The sequence below is a fragment of the Carya illinoinensis genome, chromosome 2 (assembly GCF_018687715.1).
Source record: "Carya illinoinensis cultivar Pawnee chromosome 2, C.illinoinensisPawnee_v1, whole genome shotgun sequence".
Lineage (NCBI taxonomy): Eukaryota > Viridiplantae > Streptophyta > Magnoliopsida > Fagales > Juglandaceae > Carya > Carya illinoinensis.
Genome location: NC_056753.1, coordinates 28417056 through 28440630, shown reverse-complemented (window position 1 = coordinate 28440630; position 23575 = coordinate 28417056). Strand labels below are relative to the sequence as shown.

The 23575-nt window shown below is 34.2% G+C and overlaps 2 protein-coding genes and 1 pseudogene across 3 annotated transcripts; all 3 read left to right on the top strand.

Moving 5' to 3' along the window:
• The first annotated feature begins 1774 nt into the window (after nucleotides 1–1774).
• LOC122300670 (serine/threonine-protein kinase tricornered-like) lies at nucleotides 1775–11542 on the top strand. 2 transcript variants are annotated; one of them, XM_043111486.1, is made up of 14 exons: nucleotides 1776–1939; nucleotides 2357–2781; nucleotides 3317–3491; nucleotides 4758–4841; nucleotides 4928–5169; nucleotides 5274–5493; nucleotides 5759–5838; nucleotides 5917–6001; nucleotides 7430–7561; nucleotides 7651–7764; nucleotides 7885–7932; nucleotides 8623–8707; nucleotides 10490–10546; nucleotides 11074–11542. In XM_043111486.1, the coding sequence occupies exons 2-14, from the start codon at nucleotides 2561–2563 to the stop codon at nucleotides 11172–11174; spliced, it is 1644 nt and encodes a 547-aa protein (XP_042967420.1). In that variant the 5' UTR covers nucleotides 1776–1939; nucleotides 2357–2560; the 3' UTR covers nucleotides 11175–11542. The 2 variants fall into 2 exon arrangements, with proteins under 2 accessions (XP_042967421.1, XP_042967420.1); XM_043111487.1 differs by lacking the exon at nucleotides 7430–7561 and having other exon boundaries at nucleotides 1775–1939.
• A 1823-nt stretch (nucleotides 11543–13365) lies between these two features.
• LOC122300669 (uncharacterized protein At4g14342) lies at nucleotides 13366–15850 on the top strand. The gene is made up of 4 exons (XM_043111485.1): nucleotides 13366–13517; nucleotides 14075–14160; nucleotides 14269–14392; nucleotides 15561–15850. The coding sequence occupies exons 1-4, from the start codon at nucleotides 13512–13514 to the stop codon at nucleotides 15606–15608; spliced, it is 264 nt and encodes an 87-aa protein (XP_042967419.1). The 5' UTR covers nucleotides 13366–13511; the 3' UTR covers nucleotides 15609–15850.
• Nucleotides 15851–19455: 3605 nt separating this feature from the next.
• On the top strand, nucleotides 19456–20074 carry LOC122301861 (annotated as a pseudogene).
• Nucleotides 20075–23575: the final 3501 nt, after the last annotated feature.

The following is a 23575-nucleotide window of genomic DNA, read 5'->3' as shown; positions in this document are numbered from 1 at the left end:
CGCCCGGGTGGCATAGTAGCATTATGCTTTCATATATATATATACGGTTGTCACTTTGTTATCGCCACTTTGAAATCTGACCTCTAGTGCCAGTCATAAAAACCGCCATTATAGGTTGTTGTAGCGGCGGTTCTCGTGATGAATTTGGCTCTCTCCCACAGGGCATTTAAGAAAACAGGGGAAAAGGGAAATTGACGTAAATAAAAAAAAGGGGACATTTGTTATTTGCTTCCTTCCCTCCTAAGTGTTCGACTCTACATTTATTTTCGTAGTTCTGCCATCTGTCATGTGGCATTAATTTATATATTTCCCACACTAACTTCTATTCTATAGTATTGGTCATGTTTTTAATATTTGGGCAATTCAAAGGGCCAGCGAGCTATTTAGCGGTGAAAGATATTTATCATTTTGATTTCACTTTTTCTTAGCTAAATTAAAGAATTATTTTAGGCTTTGTTTGGACATTAAGAGCATTTCAAATCATATTGTATAGAGATTTTTCTCTTTGTGTCGAAGACCCATAAGACGAGCTCAAATATGGGAGGTTTGACCCAATTGAATGGCCCCTCGACCTATTAAGTGTCCTTGGTCTAAAAGTTGAGGTTGGCCCTGGCCATAGTCACGCAGGAAGCCTCAAAATATAAGAAAGGAGGGGACACATTACTCAATATTCCCCTACAACGTCTAGTCTTGAATGGCACTGTACAGGTAGGTGGGCGAAAAATGTAGTGAGCTTTTGATCTTCTGACGACAAGGGAGGAGGAGCCTGACGGCATACACTTGCAGAATAAAATGAATAGAAAAATATATCACATTAATTATGCCACTCTCAGAAGTCACGCCGCCTTAAAAAAATCAAACTAGAGAGACTGCTGGGAGAGAATATATCTTTTACACAGTAACATAGGGTATGGACGGCCCACCCTATAAACCTAATATAAAAGTTGATTTCTAAGTACAAGGAATGCTCTCTGATCTCTTTACTTTCTCGCATGAACTACTAAGGCGATATTAACTTAAGCATCGGAGACTCCCTTGTTTGTACCCATATCCTCAATTCTCTATGTGTTTTCTCTAAGTGTGCAGGTCCAAACTCGAAGACCCGAGTTACGAGAACCTGATCCAAAGGCATTTGAAACACGATATTAACACATTTATAAATAATAGTAAATAGAGTGTAAATAATAATAAATTATTTGTAAATAATAGTGACCTATTTATAAATAATAGTGAAATAATTTAAAAACATTTGAAAACATATATGTTCCCAGACACAATCTTAGAGGGATCAGATCTTAAATATTGGGTATATCATTAATTTTCTTTGAATTTATGCTTTTTTATATTGAAGAATTATTTTAAGAGAATAGAAAAGCTTGAGCATCATGTAACCCTAAAATGATATTTAGGCATTTTCATCATGATCTAAGTTTTGCACATAATTTTTTTTTATCTAAATTTAAAAAAAAGTATGCAAGCTTATCTTCGAATCAGTATCGATAGAATAGAGCATCGTAGTAAAAAGATGTCAATTACAAATCGTGATTGTATGTCATGATCTAAGATCTAAGTATTCGATTTCATTTCTAAATACATACTTTATTAGCCATGTCAATATACTCTTAAATATTATTTACCTTTACTCGTGGATCAATGAGTCCTAAAAATCAAAAAACAATAATTACTAAAGAAAAATAAAGGAGAACCCAAACTGCCAACAGTAAAGAAGCACATTAAATAAATAAATAAGTAAATAAAAAAGTCTTTCATAAAGCAAAAGAGCACAAAAAGGCTGTGCAGGGAACCGGGATCATCATCAACCCCATAGACTCCTCTTCACAGTTACTTTGTCACCGTAATTAGCGGACTCTCCCGTTCCCGTCACTCTTACTCTAGCGTTTCGCTCCGCTGCTCTGTTCTAGCTCCTTCAGCTCCCATGGTACGCTTTCCCCCCCCCTCTCTTAGGAACCGTCTGATTCCGTTTCATGTAAGCTTAAATTATCTGCAATCTAGGGTTTTCGGAGATTCTCGTTTGGAATTGAGTTTGTTCGTTATTTAATTTGAGTTTTGTAGCTCTGCTTGGTCGCTGATAAAATGTGGGAAAATTAAAGGGAAACGAAACCTTGATAAGCCATCTAGGATGATGAATTAGACTAAATTACTGGTGTTTGAGCATGCATCTTTTAATGATCTTATTTTACTTTTCTCTAGGCCAACAATTTCCTTGAATATTTTTCTTCTTGTTTCTCGGAAGCAAACGGTGCATTCGCTATATCTGTTCTAGAAACTAAGATCTTCAAGTTGGGGGCGCCTTTTTTCTTACAATTACTTGGAAATGGTATTGTTCAATGTTCAGGAATCGAGTTCGGGTTTCATGCCTTAAGTGAAGTTTGTTGCTTTCTTCGTCAATTACAGAGCACATGCATCGGATAGTTAGTGATCGATGCTGCATCGCCTTATAGGATGAAATGTTTACTTCATAATTGTTGGTGAGACGAGGTAATATCTGCACTTGAAAGTGTGGATTTACTAAGTGGGAGGAATAACTTGAGTGTAAAAGATGGAAAAGGCGAGAGGCTGGTTCAATAAATTTAGGTCGAAAGACAGGTCAAAAGCTTCTAAGAAGAATGAAGCTACAGGGAATGGGAAGGAGGTCTTGAAAGTGCCGACGAGTGAGGACGCTCCTTCAAATGTGACTAAGCAGAAGGTTGCAGCCGCAAAACAATATATAGAAGACCACTACAAGAAGCAAATGAAGAGCCTGCAGGAGAGGAAGGAGCGGTATGTTTTCAATGCTTCTTTTTTAATAATGCGCTGTTCATGTTGGAAACTATGAGTCTACACTTTAAACTGGCCAGGCTGATAGTTTCCTTTTCTCACTTGTTAGAAAAAAGGATTAATATTACATTCTGGTGGATTGAAGATGTTTATTACTATGAGTACCTTCCCCATTAGTTTCTATGGTTACCTGCATAGATCACTGATAAGTAGTAAGGCTTTGCGTATAGTCCTTGCTGATTTGAGTGCATGAACACCAGAAAGACCCAAATTGTTTAAACTCCCTCGCTACATTTATATCGGGATGAGTAGGGCAATTTATACAGCTTTTTGTTTATTCTCCATGATCAATTATTTCCACTAATGCTGGTTTTGTTATTCAACAGAAATAATATTGCACCATTTTCCCCAGCCATTTATTGTCTCTTAGAAGTACCTAATTTTATGCTTAATTATTTTATTCCATCAAAGAGGTTTTGAAGCAAACTAGTTTTTAGAGCCCTGAGTGATGATATTAAACTACTTATATTTGATTCAGACGCAATATACTTGAAAAGAAGTTGGCTGATGCTGAGGTCTCTGAGGAAGAGCAGAACAACTTGCTAAAGAATTTGGAGAAGAAGGAAACAGAATACATGCGCCTTCAAAGGCATAAGATGGGCGCTGATGATTTTGAGCCATTGACGATGATAGGAAAGGGTGCATTTGGAGAAGTATACCATTTTGCTTTGACATATTTATATATTAGTTCTAATTATTTGCATGTGATTGAACCCCTAAGGGTTGGCTCAAGTGGTAAAGGCCTTGGGTTTGGGGGTATGCTCCCCCTAGGTCTAAGGTTCAAATCCCCTTGGGTGCAAACAATCTCTAGGGGCCATCGGATTGGGGGATTTTCCTCTTGAATTACCCAAGGTGCACTTGGAAAATTCCTTGCCAAGGGCCTGTGCACCCTCGGAATTAGTTGGGGTGTTGTTTTTGGACACCCGGTGCTGATCAAAAAAATTATTTGCATGTGATTTCTGCGTGTAATTATAGCACAATTTTATTAATCTGTTCCTGCCAGTAGTTTAGAGAAAACAAGAAACAAAATTAGTATAATGCATTTAATTAGAATTTTGCAGCTAGTACAAATGACAGTTGCTAGTATTTTTTATCATTATTATGTTTTCCTAAATGTTTTACATTATCTCATGCATCTCCCTCCCTCCCCCTCTCTCTCTCTCTCTCTCTCTCTCTCTCTCTCTCTCTCTCTCTCTCTCTCACACACACACACACACACACACACACACACACACACACACACACACACACGGTGGGGTTATGTTCTGGAAGAAGGCTTGTAAGTAGGGATTCTTTATGTTTAATAATGTTATGGTGCTGGAGTTATGACTCGTAACTAGTGGGTTTAGGTGTCCTGAAGGGGCTTGGTTAAGTTTTAGAAAGGAGAGGAGAAGTATACTAGGGGAGAGTGAATTGAAAATTATGAACAGAAGAATCCAATAACTACAGCAACTGGCACATCTTTAATTTTATTATGCATAAATTTGTCACTTGAATTGAAAATTATGAACAGAAGAATCCAATAACTACAGAAACTGGCACATCTTTAATTTTATTATGCATAAATTTGTCACTTGATTTATGTCCATCAAAATATCTTCTGCATAGGCTACTTTCTGCCCCCAAAGCTTACATAACTCTGAATAGAAAAACTTTAGGACCTAAATTTTGTTTTGGTCACAATGTGGGTTGCTTATTTCTTCTGAAGCACTTCTGTTTAGGCAATGAATAAGAAGGATGTGCTGTTGGATATAACGTACTTGATTTTTTTGGAAGTTGGTGTTTTTAGTTACAGATACTCTTGACCTATTATGGGCATGTAATTAACCTGTTCTGTGAGGTTCATCCATGATCTCTGTTTCTTTTCAATGTTCTTGGATCAATTGGTTTTCCATTAATAATCTTCTTTTATGGTGCAGGTTAGAATCTGCAGGGAGAAGGCAACCGGACATGTATATGCCATGAAGAAGCTTAAGAAATCAGAGATGCTTCGCAGAGGCCAAGTATATATTTAATAACTGGGCCCGAGAGAATTTTCTAAGTGTATTGTCATAATTGAATTTGCTAAGTTGCAGTTGAATTTGTTCAGGTTGAACATGTGAAGGCTGAGAGGAATCTACTTGCCGAGGTTGATAGCAATTGCATTGTCAAGCTCTATTGTTCATTCCAAGATGAGGAGTATTTATATCTCATTATGGAATATCTACCCGGTGGAGATATGATGACTTTATTGATGCGCAAGGATACACTGACAGAAGATGAGGCCAGGTTTTATGTTGCGGAAACAGTCCTAGCCATTGAGTCCATACATAAACATAATTACATTCATAGGTACTTTGACATCTGTCTATATTGTATGATGGGAGGCTATCAAGATGTTTTTCCTTTAAAGTCTTGTTCTTTCATATGATGAATTCCATGTTTATGTATCGCAGAGATATAAAGCCAGATAACCTGCTTCTTGATAGAAATGGTCACATGAAATTATCAGATTTTGGATTATGTAAGCCACTAGACTGCACTAATCTTCAAGAGAAGGATTTTTCTGCTGGGAACAACCTTAGTGGGGCTCTTCAAAGTGATGGGCGCCCCGTGGCACCAAAACGCACACAACAGGAGCAACTTCAGCATTGGCAGAGGAACAGGAGGATGCTTGTAAGTTTCATGAGATCACATGTCTTCAAGATGACTCTTCCTCATAGTTTAGAGGGTTCATTTTCATGTTTTTGCTATGCCATAGTTGTAAATCCCATCTATCTACCCAAAAAAGTTGAAAAATCCTATCTACAAAGAGTTTCCAAATTCAACCTTTTCCCAGTGAAATTTGTTTTTGCATGTTTTTTTTTTCCAGTATCTTATGGTAGCATGCAGGGTTATGTTGTTAAAATTTCAAAACGTTTCACCAGTTTTAATTTCATAGGCTTATTCTACTGTTGGAACGCCTGATTACATTGCCCCAGAAGTTTTGCTGAAGAAAGGATATGGAATGGAATGTGATTGGTTGGTATTGCAATGTTTTTTTTCGAATCTGTATTTTATATGATATAAGCTAGTGAGATCCTGTTTTTACTTATCCAGGTGGTCTCTTGGCGCCATCATGTATGAAATGCTTGTAGGATATCCACCCTTTTACTCGGATGAACCTATGTCAACCTGTAGGAAGGTAACTTCAAGAATACTGGCTTTTTACTTTTCTTGATATGATTTCTTATAACATATGTCAATCAGGGCATGCTTATCTTTATTTCCTTTTCCTTTTTTCTTAATACTCCTGTGTCTTCTCTCTTGGAGTTGGACCACAGTACCAAGTTCCAACAACTATAATAGGATGCACGTTCTTCAATCACAGAAGCATGCTGAAGTTTGCTAGAGATTGAAATATGGGTGTTAGCTTTAATTGAAAGTTGTGAGATAGAAAAATGGAAAACAAGGCACTGGAGAGACTGAAAATACTTCCTTGATTTGTGTGTGGTATGGTTGTTGATGCTTTTCTTTAAATATGAATCTCTATGGTTAATTAACATTTTAAAATAGTTTTTGGAGGTTTCTTGCTCATTAATCTTTCTAGATAATATACTTATATATAAAAAAAAATTAATCTTTCTAGATAATATAGTATAATGGGATCTTTTCTTATATTTAAGGATCTAGAGCTCAGTGTTCCTAAAGGGTTTATGCTGGAAACCAATTGAACTCAGCAAAATTTGTATCATTAGAATATACTTGAGATTGTGCTTATGATCCTCTTCACGTAAGTGTGTTAGGGTTCCCTGGCATGATCATAACTCTTTACCATTTTCTTTTTGTATATTCTGCAACTCTGATGCAAACATATCATGTAATGCAGTGGCACCCTTATAAAATTAATTTTTTATTTTTTAAAATTTGGCAGTCTGTATGAAGGAGGCACCATAATGAATAAAAGTTAGTTGGAAGGGATTATTTTACCCTGCTTATTAATTTTCCATACTGTTTAGAAAGGTCTGGAAATAAATTTCTTGGTTCATGTTTATAAATCAACACATTGGCATTTTCTCAGTTTAATTTTAAATTATGTGAATGGAATGGATCCAATTATGAACTGTTCTTGTTTAGCACTTTTACAGTAATCTGTTCTGTGCTTTTTTTCTATAAGAATTTTATTAATATGAATAGAAGACTAGGCGAAGCCCGAGTACAATATGCTCTCTGTTTTGAAATGTTTGTTTTCCAATCAAGACATACATCTAGCCATTCGCTCTGGCTTAAAAATATTAACCAACGTAGTTTAGATCTCTCTTTTGTATCTCAAGTTTGTGCCTCTTTTGGTTAATCTAAACTTGCTTACTCATGGGGGCTAGGATGCATTTTCCTCTCTGCCTCTTGTTACCTCATCGCTATGATGAGTTCTGACTGTTATGGAGTTTTCCCGCAAGTTTCTTTCCTTTCTTCTTTCCTTTTTTTTTTTTTGGGTGGTGGTTGTTTTTTGGTTTTTTTTTTTTTTGTTTTGGGGGGGGGGGGGGGGGGGTTGTATGTGATTGCTTTTAGTTCCTTACCTTGCATTTCTTGTCTCTGTTATTCATGATGAACATGGCTCATCTAAATTATGCAGATAGTTAATTGGAGAACTCATTTGAAATTTCCCGAAGAAGCAAAACTATCCCCAGAAGCAAAGGATCTTATTAGTAAAATGTTATGTAATGTTGACCATAGGCTTGGAACAAAAGGCGCCGATGAAATAAAGGTGTCTTGTGGTGTCTTCTGATCTATTGGTTTGCTTTTAAACATTGTAATTCTAATTAATGAATTTTCTTGTTGGCTGGTTATTTTTAGGCTCATCCATGGTTCAAAGGCATTGACTGGGACAAATTGTATGGAATGAAAGCTGCATTTATTCCTGAGGTCAATGATGAATTAGATACTCAAAACTTTGAGAAGTTTGAAGAGGTGAATTTGTTGTTTTTATTCATTTCTGAAGTGTGTGAAAATACACTGATCTGTGTATATTTGAGGCATTTTGTTGCTAACCTTTATGTTCTTTCTCATGATTTATTGATAATGCTATAGGCTGACAAGCAAATCCAAACTTCGTCTAAAGCTGGTCCATGGAGAAAGGTTAGTACATACAATTTAAATTGAAGTGAGACTAAGGAGGTGTTATAGTTGTAATACCCTGGATGAAGTCTAGGAGGGTAGTGAATGAGATCTCACATTACTTGGAGGAGAGACGTTCTTGCCTTATATAATGATTCCAAGGGGCTTCAATTGTTACCAGCTAGTCATTTTGGAGCAGAACTCAAGATGTGGCTTGGGTTTTCTTTGGTTTGTTATGATAAAAGTGTCTTCATGGCTAGTCAGGGTCCGATTTCTCCTCAATTTGGCTTGTATCTCATAATGTTGACCATTGTTTGGCAATAAAGTGCCATTTGCCACAGTTTGAGCAGCTGATATCACTCCATTGTTTATGGAACCACTGTTCTATTCACTACTGTTATTTCAATCTTTTCTTAATGTACTGTATTTGGTGTGACTCTGTTGTTTGGCATGGTCATAAATCATTTGGTGTTCTCCTCCTTTTGGTCTGAAAACTGCAATTGTTTAGTATTCAATTATTCCTAAATATGACGAGAGCTTCCCTTTTTGTTTAGTTGGTTGATTCTTCTTGAGGTGTCTTTAATCGATACTATGTTAGCACTACGTATTTGCTATGTACCATGTGATCTTTTAATCACAGTTTAAATTCTTTACTGAAAGAGGGTGTATTTGTTTCCAAATTTCTTATTGCTGTTTTCTCCACTGCTGCAGATGCTGTCATCTAAGGATATCAACTTCGTTGGGTATACATACAAGAACTTTGATATTGTAAATGATGATCAATTACCTGGGATTGGTATGTACTTGCTCTTTTACTGGATGCATACATCTTTTTGATAAGTAATAAGAAGATTTTATTCACGTGAATGAAATAGGCATAGCCCATGTATACAGGAAGTATACAAAAGAACACCTAATTACATTCTAGCTAAGCAAAGAAAGTCATGGACATTGTTTCCATCAAGTACAATGATACTGGATGCATACATCTGTTTGTCCTTTTGGTTTAGCTTCCTTTTTTGTTGATTGTTTCAACAGTTTCAAGAGTTCTTAAGGCTTTCTTTCTTGTTTCTAGGTTTAGCCCTTTTTGTTGTTTCTATACTTTTTAATGTGTACTAGGTACCCTATAAAAAAATTGCTTTCCAAGTTTTGGGGATCTGACCAAGATTTTTATGTGCTGTGGGTCATTAACATGTCATAACTCATTTCAGGGTTGGAATTTATGCGACTGACCCAATGTAGTTAGGATTGGGTTATATGGCTATATTGAGGTTATTAAATTGTACAGAGTTTTCTGACTAAATGTGGGGAAAGGGAGAGCTGATTATGAAAGTTCTTAACCTGCCTCTTCTATCCATTGTTATCTTTATTCAAGCAATGGTCTACTTTTTTCAACCCTTTTTGCAAGACCATTTCTCAATTGGTGGCCATATCTGTCGTGGACTATGGCCTAACTGGAGTTATTATTTATGTACTTACCACGCCTGGCACAGTGGGCAGATCTACAAAATTTTTTCTAAACTCAAAATAGCCCCTAAATTTTATTCATAATTCCATGTATATATAAATTGGCCCCCCCAAAAAAATTTATAATTTCCTTATTCCCATATGCTTTCTAAAATTTTGTAAAATTTCAATATTCATATAAATGTCTCTCTAATTTTTTTCCTATAACCCCTAGATTTTGTATAATTTCTATATATTAACTATTTTCAAGGATGTGACCACACTAAAATTAACTTAAAACTAAGATTAGGAGAAATAAGAAACTATTAACATTGACCCCAAAGTTTTTTTATTATACAATTTTAAGTTTCTTAATATAGAATCCAAAGTGAAAATACCATAAAAACCATTGAAGATTGCTGATTTATATGAAAAATAGTGGAGATGATTTATCTTCTAAACTTCATTGAGCAAGGAAAATTTTATTTGAGGTCTCAATTGTAGTATTCTATGCTTAATGTGACACCAAAATAGATAGATTTTATATGAAATTTGATAAACTAGCTTAGATATTAGAATGAAAGATGACATTCTAAAAGATCACTTGATTGTTTCTATGAAGAAAAAAATTTCTACATGTTTCATATTTACAAAAATAATAATGAATGAGTATTATTCTATAAAATATTGTTGTAAAAAATCTGAAACAGACATTAAATTGTGTTTTTAAAATTTTATTTCTACTTATTTGGCAAAGTATCGAGATTTAATTTTATATACGTTTTATGGTTTTGTAATATTTTTTTATCTTACATAAACATGTCATACAATAGAAAAGTTGGCCCCCCAAAGAAAAATTGTTGGTTCCGCCAATGGCCTGGCATGTCTTAAGTTGTAGTAAATTGAAGTTTTAGAAATTTATACAATGATGTGCCCATTATAACCAATAAAGCATAGCTTGCAATTAACATATCAAAAAAAAAAAAAGGCATAGCTTGCAATTATTGTTCAGGTTATATCTACTCTATATGTACACACTTTTTTATTGTTCTTTTTTTAAATAAGAAACATAACTTCATCTACTGAGATAAATGATCTGGAAATGATATTTTTTTGGGATTCATATGTACAGCTGAATTAAAGAAGAAGAGCACTAAAACTAAGAGGCCCTCCATCAAGTCCCTTTTTGGTAAGAATTTTTCAGCACCTCTTATCTTGAGGTTTTTTTTCTTTTTTTTTTTCTTCTATTTATTATTATCCCATTAAGTTTAGGATTTAGTATGAGTATTTCTTTCGTGATACTCACAAATCATAGAACTTTTAGATGTAGAACCATATATATTACTTCAACTGAAAAGGGTACCAGGCCCCATGTTTCTTTAATTTCAAAGACTTTTTTATTCATATTTTTGTGTACGGCAATGAGAAGACTATGAGTTTTTGAGGAACATCTCGGTGAAGTTTTTTTGATAAGTATACATCTCGGTGAAGTTGCCTAACTTTTAAGCAGAATCACAATATCCCTTGCCTTTCCTTATCTACAATATCCAAATTTGAACGGGCAGTTCAAGTTAGTTTTTATTTGTGAGAGTCCAGTATTTTGGATTGGATGGTATCAGCGTGCAGCTTATTTCAAGTTTTCAGATTAGTGCTTGGAGTAAGTAAAGCTGATGTAGTTCTGTTTTTCCTTGGAAAATCGGTTCATCTATTATACAGATGATGAGTCGGCCAAGGCTGGCAGTCAACCTGTTCATGGGAGCTTTCTGAACCTCTTGCCTCCCCAACTAGAAGTCCCTGAGAAAGAGCGACAATCCTAATGATCTACACTTTTTTTTTGTCATAACATCAGATGGCCGCGAAAGAGTGATTTGTTCTTCGGTAAATGTCGTTCATTTCACTGCTTCCTGAATTTCATCGTTTTAGAGTGAACGTTTTTGGGGCGAAGGCCCGAAACGAGTTGTTTGGTCTCTGTAAAATAGCTTCTGGAAATATTTATTCTTTGAAAATATTCATTTTTCTTCCCTATGTAATGCAAAAGAAAGCCAAAAAAAAAAAACCCTTGTATAATACGAGCATGATTGTTTATGTAACCAACTTACTGTTAGTGTTGATGATAGTGTACTACTTAAATACGGAAAAGAATATTTTATTAATATTGCAAAATTATGTTTCTGATTTCTATTTCCATCCCCACCCTTCTCTCTGGTTGTTTTTTTATTTTTTATATTCACTAGGAGATTTGAATGAGTTGGTGATTACCATTCAATGCTGTGTGGTTTGGGTTGGCATTCCATCCGTTGAAGTCAGTATGTGTATTTTCTTGTTGATGGTAAGAGTTGAGCTGTCGACCTCATTCCACTATTTGAATACACACGCAAACACATACATGTATGGTAGGATACTGAATTTCAAGTGTTGAGAATAAGCAAAGTATGAAACTCGAAGTCCTGTAGAATTTATTTAAAATTATGTATGCAAGTATTAATTTTAATTGAGATGATATATTATAAAGGGTCGAAGTATTATGTGTCAGTAATCCGAGAGTATCTAATAATTAGGGATATAAATGGTTCGGTTTGGTTTAGTCTTAAGCATATTTTAGAATTGAATTGATATATATATAAGTTTTGATAATTGAAGAGTCAATACTTCACCGATTCACCCCCAAAACCGGATCTGATTTGGTTCGGTTTTACTGGTTTTTCTAATGAACTAACAAGGTCGGGTACTTAGGAAGTTGAGCTTGGAACAATAAATTGATAAATTAAAAAAAATAATTGTCTACAAATAAAAATGATATGGAACAAAAATAAGAATTATAATAAAACTATTATAGTATATGTATGTTATTTATAATAATATTATTATATATGTTAGTGATAATATGATGGTAACATAAAATTAAAATTAAAAGGTTTTATGTTATATTAATTTTACGTTATTTATAAGATTTTATGTTATATTAATTAGAAATTTAGCATATAATATATATAATACAAATTATTTATATAACAAATTATTTTTTCTTAATGATAGAGAACCGGACTCAACTCTCTGGGTGACCCATTTTTTGGACGTGAGTATCCAGAATCATACTTGTGATTTCATGTTAGAACGTGCGATGTTGGAATGTTTCAGAACTTAACAATGCCTTTTGATAATGTTACAGTTTTTTTCTTAAGTCTGTATTGGATATTCCCTCTTCCACAAAACTGATTCTACCGTTGGCTTCCAAATAAAGTGAAAGGAAAACACCAAGGCCACTGCTGGTGGCTCCCGCTAGTAGCCATTGTAGGCCTTTTTTTTTTTTTTTTTTTTTTTTTTTTCTTAATGATTAAGAAAAAATTGTTTAATATTATTATAAATTTTTTATATTTTTTTAAAATATTTAAAAATATTAAAAAATGATTTGAAAAAAAAAAATGTTTTTACCTAACTGTGACTCCCATTGGGAGCCACCAGCGGTGCCTCTAGCACTGTTCAAAGTGAAAACCCCCCATCTGTTGGTTAATTTTTGACAAGTGTAATATATATAAAGGCTTTTAAAATCTATTAGGTCTACATTTTTTTTACAAAAGTAAAGTTTCATGACATATATCGAATCTATTTTGTGATTAAAAAAAAAATACCATATAGTCTACTTTATCATATCATATCACATTAATTTTTATATAATTTTTTTTTTAATAAGATTCACTTGTCAAGCATTTTCTTCTTAGAAGATTACTTAGAATAAAATTAAAATAATCTGTTTTTGTTTTGAGTTTTACTATCTTGTTTATATCGCACACTATATCTGTTTTAATTTTTTTATTTATTTTAAATTAATTGAAATTTTTTACTTATCATCTATATATCATATATTAACGAAAAAAAATAAAAAGGTAAAAAAAAAAAACTATGTGTGTTCGGTAGAAATGATGAGTAAAATTTATCTTTTGTTTTTATTTTTTTTATTTCTCGAGTTCTTTTTTCTTTTTTCTTTTTTCTATTTTTATTCGAGCTCAAGGAGATGGTGCGTTTTGGCAAAGAGAAAATTGCAACGCATCTGCCATCCGTTATCAAAGGGCGGACAAAAATATCTCTAGCTCCTGGTTGAATAACTTCGCTCGTTCTCGTCGTTGCAGTTCCGTTGGTTTCCTCCAGACGTCAATATGCAGGTATCTCTCTCCCTCTCTAGTAACTTTCCAACTTCCTGAACCCCTCCGAACTCACAACGGTACAGTCAAAACCCTGAACTCCAAATCCTTAATTTCCTATCCCTTCTACTCATTCCCTCTTTGCGCCTCAAAACCCTAATATTCTGGCAGTGCTTCTGAGAAAAATCTTAGGGAACATACAATAAAGATTAGAGGAGCATGCAATAACGATTCGAAATCTTCTTTTCTTCTTTATTATCTTTCTCATCCTTTTGTTTCGGCGACTGAAAATGGCTCAACCGCATTCCCTTTATTTGTTTTGAACCTACATCTTCTTGAAATCCACCAAAATTTATTTTATATATATATATATATATATATTTCTCCATAAATTCTAGTGTTTTTTAAATTGGGGGATAAACTATAAAGTAACAAAAATAATATACCCCCCTTTTTCTCTCTCTCAGCTTGTAGGAAGTGTCATTCTTTGATAATATATGGTGTTCAATGTAACTTGACTTTTATCTTTATTTAATGACTTAATAAAACTGATAAGCTTGGTACTTGTAATTGTGCAGGCCAGTGATAGGTTTAATATCAATTCCCAGCTTGAACATCTCCAAGCTAAATATGTCGGTACTGGGCATGCAGATATGAATAGATTGTGAGGCTGCGTATTCTCTGAAAACCATTATTTTTTTTCCAGTGATAGTATTTACTTGCTAATTTTTTGTTATTAATTCGTAAATATGTAAATATACACGATGTGTAGTGAATGGGCCGTGAACATTCAACGGGATAGCTATGCATCATACGTGGGCCACAACCCCATACTAGCGTACTTTGCTATTGCAGAAAATGAATCAATTGGAAGAGAGCATTACAACTTCATGCAGGTTTTCTCTCTCTCATTTTTCTGTGTTATCTATGCTTGATATTGCCTGTAAAAGCATTTCTACTCACAATTTTCTGTTTCTTCAAGCTTTTGGTTGGAGGGTATCTTCTTGGGTGTTACCATTTGTGTTTTTTATACTGTTGGGAAGAAAATGGTATAAGAATGGCAGCAAGAATCTATTGCCCTCATTCCATACGTCTCTAGTTACAGAAGTCTGGAGCTAATAGACAAAGGAAACGATAACTGATAATGACCTCACCTCATACTTCTAGAAACAACCTCCTAGAAGAAATACATAATAGAACATTCTATTATTGTAACACAACACCCCCCCCCCCCCCCCCCCCCCCCCCCCCTCCCCCCTCTCCTCTTCTCTAAACTGGAGCATATATGTCAAATAGGCCCAACTTGGAAGAAATGAACTAATTGGTTCGTAAAGATTTTGTGAACAGGCCAGCAGGCTGATCTTCACACAAACAGTATAGATATATCTTCACTTAGTATTTTGTCCCAAATGAAATGACAGTCTCCTTCAATGTGCTTGATTCTCTCCTGGAACACAAGGTTGGGAGCAATGTGCAAAACAGCATGATTATCACAGGCAATTGGAATAAAAGTAGATGTTATGAAACCAATGTTCTGGAGAATGTGTTGTGACCAAGTCAACTTGCCAGCTGTATGAGCTATTGCTTTGCTTCTTCACTTGATTGTGCAACCACGTTTTGTTTCATTTGCAAATGAGCTTGAACTCAAAAGGAATCCGGTTGCAGTAACTTCCTGTGATGGCTAAATTTGAGGCTTAGGGATTGGTTTGATTGGTTAAAAAGATGACTGGAGCTAGGGGAAAACTTCAAATTGTATGAAAGAAGGGTTTCTGGTTCCGAGGAGGCTGAGAAAGGGAAGCTCTGTGGGCCATGCCTTCAGCAATAAAAATGAGATTTTTTTTTTTTTTTGGGGGGGGGTGGGGGACTTCAAGTTTACAATGCTAATTCTGAACAATATATTCAGACGATGTGGTTTCCATTAGCTTCTCACATGATCTCCACATATAAATCTCAATCCAAAGCCTTATGTCTGAACCATAGCCACCCACCATATCTTATGTAATAATATTGGTAATGGATTAATGATTCCTGATAAATCACTTAATCCCAATTTTTTCTGTGCAGAAAATGCTTTTGCCTTGTGGTCTCCCACCTGAAAGAGAAGACGATTGAGAATTTTCATGTGGACCAAATCTGGAAGATGTCAAACTCTCGATCTGTGCAGGCCGAGAGTTCCCATATTTATTCCCACATTTATGATATCTATTTGTGTTTCTTGCTTGGAAGAACAATTATTGTTTGTGCGACCAAAGAATGGAGTACTCTCATCAAACTTGTTTATTTGGGCTTTTAAACATCAGTCCTTATTTTGAGGCTTGGACATTTTTAGTATTGATCTGGTTAGTATGGCTTTATCTGATCTCTCAGCTTCTTTTAAATTCAATTGGAGGACACATCGTTTCTTCTCTCTGCAATAGAAAGAAGCTTGTGGATGAATCAGCAGGTCTTTGTGACAGAGACCTTGTTCTTGTTCATTCCTTGGAAGGAAAGAGGTGTGGTACCAGAAAGGTCGTAAGTTATAGGATGGTTCAAAATAGGGATATCAACTGGTGATGATAGGAACAATTGGGTTCAGTTCTCAGAAATGGCTCATTAACACCTTGGTGCAAGTATCATTGCGCCACAACAATTGCTGCATAACCAGGTGCGCTCTATAGCCTTCACTACATCATTCCTAGCTTTTTCCCGGAAGGAAGAGCTACATCTTTAAGAGTTCACGCCCAATTGATTTTCAGTTGGACTAGAATATGATACTCATGGACCTCTACCACCAACTCCTTCCGCATCGCCACCACCACTGGCATGATGTCTTTGACAAAAACCCATCTCCAAGGCCCTCTCATTCAATGACTTCCACCTAAACCCTGCTCAGAACCCTCTGCAAATACCCCACCACCATCAAAACCAAGTCCCAGGCCGAACAACTCCTCACCTATATCCTCAAAACCAAAGGTCCATATTCCTTTCACTTGTCAACCTTCCTCTCGGTATGCTCAAACATTAACCTCTTAACTGGCTCACTCCTGCTTCTCAACACCATCCGCACCCTCTGTAATGCCCACGCCCCAAGCCTAATGCTTCTTAAGCCAATGTAGTCTACTTCTAAAAAAAAAAAAAAGGGCAAGTGGCTTGTGCACGTGAGTTTCACCTAGGTTTTATTTTTCATCCATTTGAATGAAAAGCCCTTGCATCTTCCTCACTTTTCTGTTTCTCTTCTGTTACCTCTTCACCCAATGTCGTTCTCATCTCCAACGTCTACGCCTCTCTCTCTCTCTCTCTCTCATAAATCTCTTAAAAATGTTATACCACATGATGCTGAATAACGTCAGAATATTTGAGCGTCACAAACCTTTCGGAATATGTACATTGTTGCTGTTCGTAATGGATCTCTTTAATAAATTTTCGGCTATCTGGTAACCTTGAAGGGTAGCTCAATTGGTCAGGCTTTGGATTTGCTCTTTAATGGTCACCAGTTCAAGTCCTTTCAGGGCCATTGGAAGTTTACTTGGCCTTTAATTTCAGGTTTCCTGGTATTAGTCAAGGTCCGTGCAAGCTGGCCCGGACACCGATGAAAAATAATAATAATAATAAAATTTGGCCATCTGGTTTTCTCACTTAAGTTATGGTGTTATCCCAATAAATACTTCAAACTCAGAAGCTCTCCGACGCACCCAACACAGTTTTGAATTTATTGGGATTTGATAAATCCATTCATTTTCTTGGTTACTCTTATATTTTTGAGTTGTGTTATTGCCATTTGTAGTTGAGATGAGCTTGAAAGATGTTTTGTCTTTAGACAATTTGTTAGCAGGTTATGTGGGTGATTTTTAGCTAATAAATTTTTGGAAGAGCATATGTTTGATTGTATGAAACGAAGAGGTGTTTCTGTCGAAATTTGGTAGGAAGAACAAGTCAATGGTCGGAGCTTTGGGTGTTTAGATTTTTATAAGTGAAGTGGGTTTCTGATGGATGCTGGATGTTTAAATCTCTAGTTGGCTGAAGTTTATGAAATAAGAAATTGGTCATTGAGTGTTTGAGAAATCTGTCTTGATGAAATTTAAGATCGGTGTTATGGAAATTCTAGAATAAGGAATATGTGGGCTACTGGTTTGAGCTGTTAAGAAATAAATATGGTATAATTGAGAGATTTTTCTTGAAGTACTTAGGGATCATACGTTTATTAAATATGTTATAAAATGTTATTGCTCAGAAAAGGTATTTGCATTGCATAATAAATATTAGAATATCTCTTACCTTTTTCAATAAAAATCGTTCACCGATAAAATAAATAAATATTAGATTATCTCATGGCAAATTAGCATTTGATGAAATGTGTGACTTGAGCTTTTAAGAAAGTAATTTTCATAGCATGGACTTTTATGTATATTGGTGGCATATTCACAGAAGAGATTTTTTTTTTTTTAAACAAAAAATTAATGTGATTTATGTTAGGATTATATTTACATGCAAAACATGTACTATATTTTTATGGGATTAAACGCATGATATAATATATGATGGGGGAGGAGAACTACACCAAAAGATGCTGAGAATGTGTATATCCTACACGTGGGGAATGTATGAGAATAACTGCACTGAATGGCACTAAGAAGATGTAGAACCTATACATAGAAGTTAATGGAGAGAAATTGAGGATGTATAGATCCCAAATAGAGAGAAATTTATGGAGATGATAGTTACATTTGAAAGGTGTAGTTCCTTTTATGATTGATTTTTTTTAGTAACATTAGATACATTATGAGTTTTGTAAATGTTGAGTATTTTTTTATAATAAAGTAAAATTTATTATTAAAAAATTAATTTATATATATTTTTTATATTTACAAACTTTTTAAAAAATGAGTGTGTGAGTTTGCTCATGATGACTATGCAAATTTGAAAAGAGAATAATATTTTGAGCGAAGATGGATGGTAAAATTTGAAACTATGTTCGGCTTTGGTATCACCGTATCAACTTTTGCTTGGAAATCCCTCATCAAATGCTATACTTTCCATGGCCCTTTCCACCTGACTTCTTTCGTTGGAATGAGGGCTGCCGGCCAGCACCGAGACTGCCACGTGCTGCCTTCTGTGTTGACATTTTGCATATTTCTGATGGACTTGAGTTTGGGCGAGACGCTACGCGAAAGTGATTGATGGAATTTGAAGACGACGGAGGGATGCTGCACTTTGACGGGAAAGCAAGGAAAAAAATGGTTGGTGATGGGACTTTGAATAACAATAAGTAAGAGTATCATTTGGCTTGGTTAAATTTATTTTTAAAATTTAATTACAAATAATTGCGTATTAATATATGCACTAATTTAATATGATTGGTTAAAAAAATATTTTATTAAAAACAGTACCAATTTAAATTTTGAATATGAAATAATTAGTATTGGTACGTAGATTAGTACGCGATTTTACTTGTACGTAACAAAATTCTTTGACTAATATCAACACTTCTTTGCATTTGTTTATTTTATCTAAATTTAATCTCCACATTAGATTAGTCATTCATTATTTATATAATAATAAAATATTATTAAATTAATATCTTTTAAAAAAATTATTTTTATCACAATTTATAATTCTACCAATTTAATATAATTAATAATTATATTACAATTAAATTAATATTAAAAAATATTTTTTCAAAGGTCATTTAATACTTTGAAATGAAAGTGTAGAAATAAGAAAGTAATATTTTAATTTTTGGTGAATGAAAGTGGTCTTTCATCTTTAACCAATAACTGTAGCATAAATATAAAATATTTTAGATTTGCCTAATCTAATGTTGTATTTTTTATACAAATAATTTAAATTTTAATTTAAATTTTAGCCAACATTTTCATTTGGCCAAGCCAATAAGGATGCTCTCGAGTGAATTGGTGAACAAGCTGAAAAGGGGTCCATTCGTATTAATTATAATGTCGACTTGAATCAAAGTAATGTGGGAATGATCTTTGTTATGATGTCAAGAAGGGATCTTGTTTCTTGGAGTACTGATTGCAGGAAATGCACGAAATGGAATGATGAAGAAAGCTTTAAGAATGGTCAGGGAAATTGGGTACGCCAAATTGAAGCATGATTCCTTCACTTTGTGAAGTATCCTTCCCATCTTTGCAGGATATGTGGATGTCATCAAGGGAAAGGAAATCCGTGGGTAATGCCGAAAGACATGGGTTTGATGTGGATTTGTTCATTGCAAGTAGCTTAATTGACATGTCTGCGAAGTGTACACCTGAGTGGAAGATTGAAGATTCATATCGGGTTTTCAGTCTCTTACCTTGGCACGATGGCATCTCACGGAACTGTATAATTGCAGGGTGCGTGCAAAATGGTCTTTTTATGAAGGCTTGAGATTCTTTCGGTAGGTGATGAAGGCTAAAACTAAGCCGAGCCATGTCGTTTCCCTTTCAAGTATCATGCGGGCTTGTGCTCACTTGTCACGCTACATTCGGGGAAAACACCTACATGGATATATAATAAGGGGTGGATTCGATGATAACGCGTTTCTAGCTAGCTCCCTTGTGGATATGTATGCCAATTGTGAGAATATTAGGATATATAGCTAGGTGGACTTCTGAAATTATGGAGCTAACATGATATGAGGTCATGGCACGGCCACGAATCATATGGTCAATATTGTTGTCTGCTTGCAGAATTCACAAGAATGTTGAATGGCCAGAAAAGGTGGCTCAGAAATTATTGAACATGGGAGCACACATTCTATTACCAAACATATGTTGTGCTGCTAGGAGATGGAAAGATGAAGAAAAGTTGAGGATCTGGATCTAAGTTAAGAACAAGCTGCATGCATGCTTTTGTGGCTGGAGGGTGGAGATAAATTCCAGCCGTACAGCCATTCGAGTTTCAATCACTATTTGTGTCTGCATGGACTGCCCACACAATTAGGAGTGACATGTTATATGATGCATTAACTCAACACGAATATGATATGATAATAACGGGTTAGAGTTTAGTCTTAATGGGTTCGGATCAAAACGGATTGACCCGTTAAGACACAATTGTTTAATAGGTTGATAACGGGTCAACCCGTTTTAACTCGTTATGATACGTTAAGAAAGTTAAAGTTATAATTATATCTAAACGTAAAATTGCTAGAATTTTAATTTCGATATTTTTATTGTTTATATTATAATTTTAGACTTGTAGTTAGTTTTATAATTTTTATAGATATTGTGATTTTAACATTTATATAAAATTATGCTAAATTTAATTAGATCAAACAAATTAATTTCGGACCTATTCAACCCATTTAAATAAACAGTTTGAAATTGGTCGTATTATGTTATGTTAACTTATTTTTTAATATTTACTAATAAGTCAAAACTGGTTGACACCACACGACACGTTATGTTAATGAGTTGTGTTAGGATTTAAGATTTTGACATGATAAGTTTAATAGATTGGGTTAGGGTTGACCTATATAGTATAATATATATGTTTTGACACGATACAAATACGATCCGTTAACACGATTTGACACCCTACACATAGCAATTAAATTATATCAAAGATTAATTTGCGAGGGATAATACTCGATTTCACCATTTCAAGGATGGAAAGTGTTCTTTTGGTCCTTGAGTGCAAATAATTTTTAACATTTCAAGGATGGAAAGTGTTCTTTTGGTCCTTGAGTGCAAATAATTTTTAACAGTCATGACCTTCGAGGAAAAAAAAAAAAAAACAATGATTTAAAGACAAAAGAGACGGTGAGTATACACGATCTTTTTGATTCCTTGTCATGAATAAGAAAAAGGAAAAATGGTCTTTCTGGTTGAGAGAAGTAGTGAACAACCAGTTGAAATGTGGGATGGCTTGGTGGAGGGAACACTCGTTTTCATTGCAAAGCCTCCAACTACCTGGTTGTTGTCATCTAACGTACCTCATAACTCTGTGCGGTAACTAACACTGCTCCTTTGAAGAACAGAGCCACATGTTGTGGTTGGAGAACTATCCATTGACGACCAAAGAAGGTTTTACAGGAAAAGACATGCTTCCTTCGTACAAATGCATCGCATGTTCTCTTCAGTAAACTGTCTATTGATTAAAGAACTTCACAGAAAGATTTTTCCCACGAGACATACTTACCAAATGTAATTCCCATTTCTGTCCATGACCAAAGGGGAAAATAACCAAAAAAGAAAGAAAAAAGAATGAAAGAAGACGACAAATCGGTCGACATGCCCCAAGTAACAATGATCAGGTCAAATCGGCCACCAACCATTTTATTCCAACGTATACCGTTGTTATAGCGCTACGCTTCCTGCTGTGAGATGCAACGTTGCAACTTGCAAACATCTACCCACTTGATAAGCGTACCTTGGATTTTTCTTTTTTTCTTTTTTCAGGTACTTTCTTTTGTCTCTATTCTATGGACTTGCAACTCGCCCAAGTGGCTAAGAGGAGAAAAATGAAAAGTAAAGGATAGAAAGAGACTTGGGAAACCTCACCCTCATCATCTCTAACCCTTTCGAGAGATGGAAAATAGAGAATGAAAGTCTGCAATTGCTTCAAGTTTTCCAGTCTTGATTTTGACAAGCAATTAAATTGAGATTATACTTAAAAAAATTGAAATTAAAATTTATTTTTAATAAAATGTCGTATTTTATTTATTTTTTTAGATAGATTAAGATCCTTATTCACTATTTTTTAAGTGTTACGTCCTTCTATTAACAAATGTAATTGTTAAGTTTTAAATGAATAATATCTTTATTTTAATTATCTAGAATTTTTAATATAAATATAAAATTATTAAAATAAATAAATAAATATAATATATTAAAAGAGTGCGGCACTTAAGCCACCTTTAAGTTTCTTACAAGGAGAAGTGTTCTTTCACGAGAGAGATACTACCAATGTGATTTTGTTGGTAAAATTACAAATTGTATATATAATAGTTATAGTCGTGAGTGTACAAATATCGCATAGTTACTTTTAAAAAGTAAATACATATGAGATTCATATGAAAAAAAATTAATTTTTTAATAACGAATCGAAAAAAAATAACTATACAATACTTACACACTCTATAACTATATAACACATTACTCTTCCTTATCACGTCCATGGCATCATAAAATAACATTATTCTTTTCATTTTCCTTTTATAATTATAGGGCTTGAGAATCCCAACAAGACACACCCACCCTTCCCTCTCTTCCTTTTTAGGCTTTTTCTTTTGAGTCCTTATGCAGCTTCTTATAATATATTTTATCTATTGTATTTTTTGTTTTTTTTTTCATGCATTTTATTTTATTATCTTTAAATATTTTTTTAAAAAAAAATTTATAATATCACTGAAAAACACTTCTTTAATCACTAAATAAAAAAAAAAAAATCGGAACACACTTTCAAGACCCATCTCTCTCAGTGGGTTGAGCATTTTTCTTTTATTTTTTGTCCCTCGCAGAGCTTTTGAAAGTGGTATAAATTGATCTCTACTGTCTATTTTAATACTCAAAACTTCAACAAGTAGCCTACTTCTTCCCCCACAAGTTCACCACTGAGTAGATTATGAGATATTTTCGGGTTCTTTTTGTTTTTCTTCTGAAACAAGAAAATGAATGCGAGAGAGAGAGAATATGGAATCTGTATTTTAAACGAAAAATTTCTATAGTAAATGTAGAATTCAAATTATAAAAAGAAAAAATGTCTGATTCTTTAATTGGAAGTGACAGGGAAGAAGAAATAATTCCAAGCAACAAAAACGCGTGACATTTATCTGTTTAGAATGTGAACGGGAGTTATTGTTGTTGTTGCAAAAATTAGATTTAAATAACGATAAATGCTATATATAGTCTTTATTTAGAGACTGCAATACAGGTATAGATAATTTTATCTTTAAAATTTTTTAAAATTATTAAAATATCTTTCGTAAAATGATTTTTTTTCTCTTTTAATAAAATGCTTGCACATATAGTCCCTAAATGAAGAATGCAAATAGAATTTCTTTTAAATAACCGGTTATTATTTTTGATACATTGATTATAAAAAAAGATGTAAATACGATCAAGTCACGGGACCATTAACACATATACTCAATAGCCAGT